The sequence below is a fragment of the Pithys albifrons genome, chromosome 7 (assembly GCF_047495875.1).
Source record: "Pithys albifrons albifrons isolate INPA30051 chromosome 7, PitAlb_v1, whole genome shotgun sequence".
NCBI lineage: Eukaryota > Metazoa > Chordata > Aves > Passeriformes > Thamnophilidae > Pithys > Pithys albifrons.
The window spans coordinates 1,369,609-1,378,917 of record NC_092464.1 but is presented as its reverse complement, the minus strand read 5'-3'; the positions used below and the strand labels follow the sequence as shown (position 1 = coordinate 1,378,917).

The 9,309-nt window shown below is 69.7% G+C and overlaps 3 protein-coding genes across 4 annotated transcripts; 2 read left to right on the top strand and 1 right to left on the bottom strand.

The window, feature by feature from the left end:
* The first annotated feature begins 35 nt into the window (after positions 1 to 35).
* On the top strand, positions 36 to 1,702 carry LOC139674361 (uncharacterized). Its single transcript, XM_071560586.1, has 4 exons — positions 36 to 485; positions 562 to 666; positions 1,093 to 1,176; positions 1,266 to 1,702. The coding sequence occupies exons 1-4, from the start codon at positions 36 to 38 to the stop codon at positions 1,473 to 1,475; spliced, it is 849 nt and encodes a 282-aa protein (XP_071416687.1). The 3' UTR covers positions 1,476 to 1,702.
* A 146-nt stretch (positions 1,703 to 1,848) lies between these two features.
* On the top strand, positions 1,849 to 5,280 carry CAMP (cathelicidin antimicrobial peptide). The gene is made up of 4 exons (XM_071560387.1): positions 1,849 to 2,041; positions 3,733 to 3,840; positions 3,927 to 4,010; positions 5,135 to 5,280. Exons 1-4 carry the CDS (start codon positions 1,868 to 1,870, stop codon positions 5,243 to 5,245), a joined length of 477 nt encoding a protein of 158 aa, XP_071416488.1. The 5' UTR covers positions 1,849 to 1,867; the 3' UTR covers positions 5,246 to 5,280.
* Positions 5,281 to 7,297: 2,017 nt separating this feature from the next.
* LOC139674198 (cathelicidin-B1-like) lies at positions 7,298 to 9,064 on the bottom strand. 2 transcript variants are annotated; one of them, XM_071560384.1, is made up of 4 exons: positions 8,805 to 9,064; positions 8,460 to 8,564; positions 7,827 to 7,910; positions 7,298 to 7,733 (listed from the first exon to the last, which is right to left on the bottom strand). In XM_071560384.1, the coding sequence occupies exons 1-4, from the start codon at positions 9,012 to 9,014 to the stop codon at positions 7,575 to 7,577; spliced, it is 558 nt and encodes a 185-aa protein (XP_071416485.1). In that variant the 5' UTR covers positions 9,015 to 9,064; the 3' UTR covers positions 7,298 to 7,574. The 2 variants fall into 2 exon arrangements, with proteins under 2 accessions (XP_071416485.1, XP_071416484.1); XM_071560383.1 differs by having other exon boundaries at positions 7,298 to 7,910.
* Positions 9,065 to 9,309: the final 245 nt, after the last annotated feature.

Genomic DNA, 9,309 nt, shown 5'->3' with positions numbered 1-9,309 from the left:
TGGGCTCCTGTTTTTATTCCATGTGAGCTGGGAGGATGCTGTCGCTCCCGGCTCGGGAGGAGCAGACAGGAGTTGTTCCATCATGCCAAGAACTGGGAGCAAGCCCAGGGAAGGGGCCGCGCAGGGGGATCGGCCCTGCCGAGCTCCGGCACCGCCGCATCTCCCTCCCCCGCTGCGGGCGCTCCCCGCGGCCCCGGGCCAAGGCAAACACCGCAACCCGATCCGTGCGCGGGCCGGGGGCCCGTGTTCGTGCCGGGGAGCCGGGGCCGAGCGGGGCTGTGGCGATGCCCACCCGGTCGGCCCGCATGGCGCTGCTGGCGGGGGCCGCGCTGCTCGGGGCAGCCCTGCTGGGAGCCGCAATCCCGCCGGGAATGCCGCCGCTCCCGCCGGGAATGCTGCCGGCACCCCGCGACCTGGCGCGCTCCGTGCTGGAGACACACGGGCAGGACCTGCGGCTGCTGCGCCTGCTGAGAGTCACCAGGACGGTAGGAAAGGGCCGGGGGTGCCCCCGGCTCGGGCACCCGCCCCGCGGGGATCCCGATGGATCTTTTCTCCCGGCAGAGCTTCGACTGGGGAACCCACTTCAGCATCAACTTCACGGCCCGGCAGCCCCCCTGCCCCAGACCCGCCCCGGACCCCCGAGGCTGCCGGGGCCGCCCGGGCAGGGTGAGCCGGGGCGGGGGTGCCCAGCCCGGAGGGCTCGGGGGTCCCCGGGGTGCTGCTGAGGGTCCCCCTGTGCCCAAGTGCAGCGCTGCTCCGCCCCGGGGGGCTCGGGGGTCCCCGGGGTGCTGCTGAGGGTCCCCCTGTGCCCAGGTGCAGCGCTGCTCCGCCCCGGGGGGCTCGGGGGTCCCCGGGGTGCTGCTGAGGGTGCCCCTGTGCCCAGGTGCAGCGCTGCTCCGCCCCGGGGGGCTCGGGGGTCCCCGGGGTGCTGCTGAGGGTCCCCCTGTGCCCAGGTGCAGCGCTGCTCCGCCCCGGGGGGCTCGGGTGTCCCGGGGTGCTGCTGAGGGTCCCCCTGTGCCCAAGTGCAGCGCTGCTCCGCCCCGGGGGGCTCGGGGGTCCCCGGGGTGCTGCTGAGGGTCCCCCTGTGCCCAGGTGCAGCGCTGCTCCGCCCAGGTGTCCGTGTTCACCTTCCTGCCCGACGTGCCGCTCTCGATGGTGGAATGTGCGCAGGAGGCGGTGAGGGCCGCGGGACCCCCACCCTCCCCCCCACTTAGGGGGCGTTTCTGGGGCTCTGAAGTGAAGCCCACCCTTATTTGTCCCCACAGCAGGCCGGTGGCAGCGCCCAGTCCCGCACCCCTGGCACCCCAAAAACCCTCGGCACCAACTCAGGTCAACCCCCATCATCCTCCTCATCATCATCCTCCTCTTCATCCTCCTCCTCCTCCTCCCCGCGGCCGCCCCCGCGGGCTCGGCCCCCCAGCGCGCCCCTCCGGGGGCCGCCCCGCCGCCCCCCGGCCCCGACGGAGCCGCAATAAAGAGCTTTGGGGTCAGAGCTGTGTGTGGGTGACACGGTTCGGGGGCCAGGGGGTACCCCCGGCCTTGGGAAACAGCGATGGGGCAAGTTTGGGGTTGTGCAAGCCCGGGGGGCACCCCCGACACCGTCACCCCATCGAGGGCTCCTGCACCCCCAGACCCCCCCACGCCCGGTCGGTGGGGGGGCTCCAGGGGATGGGGACACCGCGGGGGCCCCGAGGGGGGGGATGTCACCGCCCACCCACGGGGACAGGTGGGGCTCTGTCCCCCCACCCGTGTCCCCAACAACGGCCGTTCTGTGGGTTGGGTGGGGCGGGTGTTTCCACAGAGCCCCGGGGGGGTCCCTCCACCCCGGGGGCGATAAAAGGACGGCGGGGCGGCCGTGGGGGCAGCGATGGCGACCCCGTGGGCGCTGCTGCTGGTGCTGCTGGGGGGGGCGTGTGCCCTGCCCGCCCCCGCGCCCCTCGCCTACACCCAGGCGCTGGCTCAGGCCGTGGACTCGTTCAACCAGCGCCCCGACGTGCAGAACGCCTTCCGGCTGCTCAGCGCCGACCCCGAGCCCGCCCCGGTGAGTGCCCCCCGACTGGGACCCTCCCACGCCCCACTCGGGACCCCCCTGTTCGTGACCCCCCCACTCGAGGTGCCTGACTCGGGCTGTGGACCATGAGCCCACCTTGGTGAGTGCCCCCAACTCGGGACCCCCTATTTGGGACCCCCCACACTCTTGACCACCCCCACGCCCCACTCGGGACCCCCCTGTTCGTGACCCCCCCACTCGAGGTGCCTGACTCGGGCTGTGGACCATGAGCCCACTTTGGTGAGTGCCCCCAACTCGGGACCCCCTATTTGGGACCCCCCACACTCTTGACCACCCCCACGCCCCACTCGGGACCCCCGTTTGTGACACCTCCCAGTCGAGGTGCCTGACTCGGGCTGCTCAGCACTGACCCCCCAGAGTGAGTCCCCACTGTGAGTGATCCCTCTGCTCATGAACCCCCCACTTGTGACCCCCCACTCGTGACTCAGGCTGCTCAGTGCCAACCTCAAACCCACCCCTGTGAGTGCCCCCCACTCAGGAAGCCCCAGACCCCTCCCATGACCCTCTCTTTATTCCTGACCCCCCACTCGTGACACCTGACTTGGACTGCTCAGCACCAACCCCAGGCCCACCCTGGTGAGTCCCACCAGAGAGTGACCCCCCACTCGTGATCCTCTATTTGTGAGCCCCCCACTCCTGACCCCCGATTTGTGACCCCCCACTCCTGACCCCCGATTTGTGACCCCCCACTCCTGATCCCCGATTTGTGACCCCCACTTGTCACCCCCTATTCGTGACCCCCCACTCCTGACCCCTGATTTGTGACCCCCACTCGTCACCCCCTATTTGTGACCCCCCACTCCTGACCCCTGATTTGTGACCCCCCACTCGTCACCCCCTATTCGTGACCCCCAACTCCTGACCCCCGTTTTGTGACCCCCCACTCCCGATCCCCAATTTGTGACCCCCCACTCCTGACCCCCGATTTGTGACCCCCCACTCCTGACCCCCTATTTGTGACCCCCCACTCCTGACCCCCGATTTGTGACCCCCACTCGTCACCCCCTATTTGTGACCCCCCACTCCTGACCCCCGATTTGTGACCCCCACTCGTCACCCCCTATTTGTGACCCCCCACTCCTGACCCCCGATTTGTGACCCCCACTCGTCACCCCCTATTCATGACCCCCAACTCCTGACCCCCGATTTGTGACCCCCCACTTCTGACCCCCTATTTGTGACCCCCCACTCCTGACCCCCGATTTGTGACCCCCCACTCCTGACCCCCTATTTGTGACCCCCCACTCCTGACCCCCGATTTGTGACCCCCACTCCTGACCCCCTATTTGTGCTCTCTGAACTTGCACTACCTGATTTGAGCTGCTCAGCACCAACCCCTGAGCCCACCCGGTGTCACCCCACTCGTGACTTCCCCCCCATTTTTGACACCCCTTTCACTTCCCACCCCACTCCTGGGATCCCCCACTCGTGACACCCCAATCGTGCCGCACAGCACCAACCCCAAGCCCACCCAGCTGAGTGAGACCCCACTGGTGACCCCCCCACTGCTGACACCCCCACTCGAGACCCCTCCACTCGTGACCTCCCACTCTCCCTGCCCCGGCATTGCTGTCCCACTCGAGACCCTCCTGACCCCCCCAGCTGCGGACCCTTCTCTCATAACCCCCCACGCCCTTCGTGCCCCCCACTCGTGCCCCCAGGGCGTGGAGCTGAGCTCGCTGCGGGCGCTCAACTTCACGATGATGGAGACGGACTGCGCCGCCAGCGCCCGCACCAACCCCGACGACTGCGACTTCAAGGAGAACGGGGTGAGCGGGAGGAGGGCGAGGAAGGCCGGGGGAGGCTCGGGAGGGGTCTCGGTGGCACCCCGGGTGATCCCCCCCGTGTCCCCCAGGCCATCAAGGAGTGCTCGGGGCCGGTGCTGCTGCTGGAAGGATCCCCCGAGTTCGACCTGCGCTGCTCCGACGCCTCCTCCGACGTGAGTGGGGTCGGGGGCTCCGAGGGGGCATCGAGGGCTCCAGGGAGGCATCTGGGGCTCCGGGGGGGAGATTGGGGGCTTCGGGGGGCACCGAGGACTCCCGGGGGGAGGACTGGGGGCTCCCAGGGGGGCATCGGGTGCTTCAGGGGGGAATGAGGGGCTTCAGGGCAGCGTCTGGGGCTGCCAGGAGGAGATTGAGGGCTCTGGGGAGGCATCAGAGGCTCCAGGGGGCATCAGGCGCTCTGGGGAGGAATGGGAGGCTCCAGGGGGGCATCAGGGGCTCCGGGGAGGAATGGGGGACACCCCTGGGCAGGGTGCCAGGGTCTGTCCCCTTGTCCTGCAGCCCCCCCACAAGGGGCACCCCAATGGCTCCATCTTATGGCAGGTGGGGTGGGGGTTCTGGGGAGTCCTGGGTGGGGGTTTTGGGTGTGGGATCCTGTCTGTGGGGTCCTGGGTGGGCTCTTTTGGGTACAGAGTCCCAGGTGTGGGGTCCTGGGTGTGGGATTCTGGCTGGGGGTCCTGGGTGGATCCCTGGGTGGGGGTCCCTGGGTGGGATCCCTCGGTGCAGTGACCTGGTGGGTGCTGGGCGTGGGATCCCAAGTGTTGGATCCTGGGGATGGGGTCATGGTTGGGGTCCCAAGTGGGGGGTCCCGGGTGTGTTCCCAAGGGGGGTCCTGGGTGGGTTTCCAAGGGGGGTCCCAGGTGTGGAATCCCGGGTGTGTCCCCAAGGGGGTCCCGGGTGTGTTCCCAAGGGGGGTCCCGGGTGTGTTCCCAAGGGGGGTCCCGGGTGGGTTTCCAAGGGGGGGTCCCAGGTGTGGAATCCCGGGTGTGTCCCCAAGGGGGTCCCGGGTGTGGAATCCCGGGTGTGCTCCCAAGGGGATCCCGGGTGTGTTCCCAAGGGGGGTCCTGGGTGGGTTCCCAAGGGGGGTCCCAGGTGAGGAATCCTGGGTGTGGAATCCCGGGTGTGTCCCCAAGGGGGTCCCGGGTGTGTCCTCAAGGGGGTCCCGGGTGTGTCCCCAAGAGGGTCCCAGGTGTGGAATCCCGGGTGTGCTCCCAGGGGGGTCCCGGGTGTGTCCCCAAGGGGGTCCCACGTCCCCTCCGCCCTGACCCCCCGCCCCCCGCAGCCCGTTCTGGTTCAGCGCGGCCGCTTCGGGCGCTTCCTGGGCCGGATCCGGCGCTTCCGACCCCGCATCAAGTTCAACATCCACGCGAAGGGCTCCGTGGGCTTCGGCTGAGCAACAATAAAGGGCCGGGAGGGGCCGTGAGAGCACCGGGACCTCCTGTCTCTGTCACACGGGGAGGGGGGGACACGGCGGGGCTGCCCCCCAGGCTGTCGCCAAGGGCTGGTCCCGGGAATGTGGGGCTGGGAATGTGGGGACAGGGATGGGCTCACCCCAGGGGAGCCCCAAAAAAGGGAACATTCGGATCCCACCCGGCATCATTGCCATGGTGGCAGCATTGTCCCCATGGTGGCAGCATTGTCCCCACGGTGGCATTGTCCCCACGGTGGCATTGTCCCCATGGTGGGATCGTCATTCCCATGGCATCTTGTCCTCCCCCAACTAGAGGTGATGGCAAAGGGAGCTGGGGGGGACACGGGGGGGACAGACAGGAAGGACACATGGGGGGACACACAGAGGGACACACAGGGGGCACACACAGAGGGACACAGGGGGACATACGGGGGGGACACGGGGGGGGGACAAAGGGGGGGACACACAGGGGGACACACGGGGGGACACACAGGGGGACATACAGGGGGACACACGGGGGGACACACAGGGGGACATACAGGGGGACACAGGGGGGGACACACGGGGGACACACGGGGGGGGACAAAGGGGGGGACACACAGGGGGACACACGGGGGGACACACAGGGGGACACACAGGGGGACACACGGGGGACACACGGGGGGGGACAAAGGGGGGGGACACACAGGGGGACACACAGGGGGACACACAGGGGGACACACGGGGGGACACACAGGGGGACACACAGGGGGACACGGGGGGGACACACGGGGATACACACGGGGGGGACACACGGGGGGACACACGGAGGGACACACAGGGGGACACACACAGGGGGACACACGGGGGGGGACAAAGGGGGGGACACACAGGGGGACACACGGGGGGACACACAGGGGGACACACAGGGGGACACACGGGGGGGACACACAGGGGGACACACAGGGGGACACGGGGGGGACACACGGGGATACACACGGGGGGACACACGGGGGGACACACGGGGACACACACAGGGGGACACACAGGGGGACACACGGGGACACACACAGGGGGACACACGGGGGGACACACAGAGGGACACAGGGGGGGACACACGGGGGGGGACAAAGGGGGGGACACACAGGGGGACACACACAGGGGGACACACGGGGGGACACACAGGGGGACACGCGGGGGGACACAGGGGGGGACACACGGGGATACACGCAGGGGGACACAGGGGTCCTGAGCCCCCTGCAAGGGAAGGGCCCTGGGGGGGATTGATCCCAAGGGACCCCCATGAAGGACCCAGTGTGGGCCAGGGACGTTGGGAGTGAAGGGATGGGGGGCTCAAGGCACCCCGTGCCCCCAAAGTGGCCAGAGCAGGGTCATGGCTGCACTTCTGGGGGTGCCCCCTCCTGTCCCCCCATCATTCCCGTGGGTCTGTACCCCACACACCCCCCTGGGCACCTCACGGCTGGCACAGGCTCCCAGGGGACCCCCAGAGTGTCCCAGGGTCAGGGGGACAATCCCAGGGGCACAAGCCCTGTGCCAGGATGGGACCCCGGGAGCCAGCGGTGTCTGTGGGGCCAGAACAGTTGGGGGGGCTGATCCCCCCACTCTCCCCCACCCCGGCACCCTCTGCCCTCAGCATCACCCCCACCCCATGCCCGAATTCCCAGTGGGGCAGGAGGTGGCACAGCGGGGCTGGGAAGCACCTTGATTTGGGGAGGGGGTGCCAGGGGGTGCCCGAGGTGGCAGCACCTCCAGGGGGTCACTCGTGACACCCCCTACTCGCAACCCCCAACTCCCCAGGGTGTCCCCGCCCTCCCAGTCCCTTGGCTGGCCCTGGGGGGGGGTGAGGGAGTGTTGGGGGTCCCGGGAGCCCTCGGAGGTCCCCGCTGGGGTTCAGGGGGAGGGGGCGGCGCAGGGACCCTGAGGGTGACACCGGGATCGATGCAGGGACGTTTATTGGCAGCGGAGCACCCGGGGGGCACAGGGTGGGGGCGCAGAGTGGGGGCGCAGGGTGCGGGCACAGGGTGGGGGCTCAGGGTGGGGGGCACAGGGTGTGGGGCACAGGGTGGGGGGCAAAGGGTGGGGGGATAGGGTGGGGGGCTCAGAATGGGGGCACAGGGTGGGGGCACAGAGCAGGGGACACAGGGTGGGTGCTCAGGGTGAGGGCACAGGGTGGGGGGCACAGGGTGGGGGGGCGCAGGGTGGGGGGCACAGGGTGAGGGCACAGAGTGAGGGGTCACGGTGGGTGCCCAGTGTGGGTGCTTAGTGTGGAGGCACAGGATGGGTGCTCAGTGTGGGGGCACAGGATGGGTGCTCAGGGTGGGGGGGACACGGCGGTGCCCCCTCGGGCTTTGGGGACCTGCAGGTTGAGCCGGTCATGGATCCAGATCCGCCCGCACTGGAAGAACCCCTTGAAACGCTCCTTGATCTTGGCAAAGAATTCCTTGACTTTGGATCTGCGGGTGCGGCCGAACTGGGGGCACAAACAGGGGCGTCCCGCCCTGGGCACACTCTGGGGAGGGGGCTCTGGGGCTCCCGGCCCCCCCCCCATCCCTGCCCTGCTCACCTCGGGGGGCGCCGGCCCGCAGGAGAGCTGCACCGTGGGCTGCTGCCCCTCCGGGAACACCCAGCCCTGGCAGTGGGTCAGAGCCTGGGGGCACAGGGGGGGCACGGCCGGGCTGAGACCCTGCCCCACAGCCCCCCAGTGCCCCCCAGTGCCCCCAGTGGAGCTTCACTGAGTCCCAGTGCCCCAGTGCCCCACAGTGTCCCCCAAAGCCCCAAAGTCCCCCAGTGCCCCCCAATGGGCCTCACTGAGCCCACCTGCCCCACAGCCCCCCAGTGCCCCCCAGTGCCCCCAATGGAGCTTCACTGAGTCCCAGTGCCCCACAGTGTCCCCCAAAGCCCCAAAGTCCCCCAGTGCCCCCCAATGAGCCTCACTGAGCCCCCAGTGCCCCCCAGTGCCCCCCAATGAGCCTCACTGAGCCCCCAGTGCCCCCCAGTGCCCCCCAATGAGCCTCACTGAGCCCCTCTGTGCCCCACTGCCCCCCAGTGAGCCTGAGCCCCTCTGTGCCCCAGTGCCCCCCCAAGGAGCCTCACTGAGCCCCCCTGTGCCCCACAGCCCCCCAGTGCCCCCCCAATGAGCCTCACAGCCCCCCTGCCCCCAGCCCCCCAGCCCCCCCCGTGCCCCCCAAAGCCTCACCCCCAGCCAGCGGCCCTGGCAGCCCCGGGGGTCCCGTCCTGGTGCCCGGCACGTGGTCTCCTCCAGGGTGAAGCTCAGCTCCTGCTGGCTCTTCAGGTCCCAGGGCTGGCAGAGGGGACAGGACCCATCAGGGACCCACCACCCCCAGTGCCCAGCCCCACAATGGGCTGGGTCCAGCCCCAAGGGGGCCACATCCAGTCTGGAATGGGTCAGCTCAGCCCCGGCTTGGCCGTGCCCATCCCCGTGAAGGTCAGACCCAAACTGGGGGGGATTCACCCCAAGAAGGGGCAGATTGGGCAGTGCCATGCCTGGGGCTGTGCCCCCCGTGGGGAGCTCAGCACCCACCCAGCCAGGCCGGGGCTGTGCCTCCCACAGCCTCAGGACATGGGGGGTGACAGCCCTGGCGTTGAGCAGCTCCACGGCCGCCGCCACCACGGCCTCGTAGCTCAGCGTGCCAGGGTCCGGCGAGGGTGGCACCGGGGACCCTGCCCAGCCTGGCAAGGGTGGCACCATGGACCCTGCCCAGGGTGGCATGGAGCCCCCTGGGCCCGGCATGGAGGCGCCCACCAGCCCCAGCAGGAGCAGCAGTGCCCGGCTGTGCCCCATCCTGCCCAGCCTGTGCCCCTCACTGCGCTGGCAGCGCTTTATGGGACCTGCCGGGGGCGTTCCCGGGGGCTCCGACACCGGGACATTCCCTGTGGGATGAGCATGGCCAGGAGCCCAGTCCAGCCCAGTCCAGCCCAGTCCAGCCCCCTGGCACTGGGGTGGGTGTGAGGGTCACCTGGGGGTCAGTGGAGCCACAGGGCTGGGGTTCTATGCCATGGGGAGGACGGGGGGTGACAGTGACACC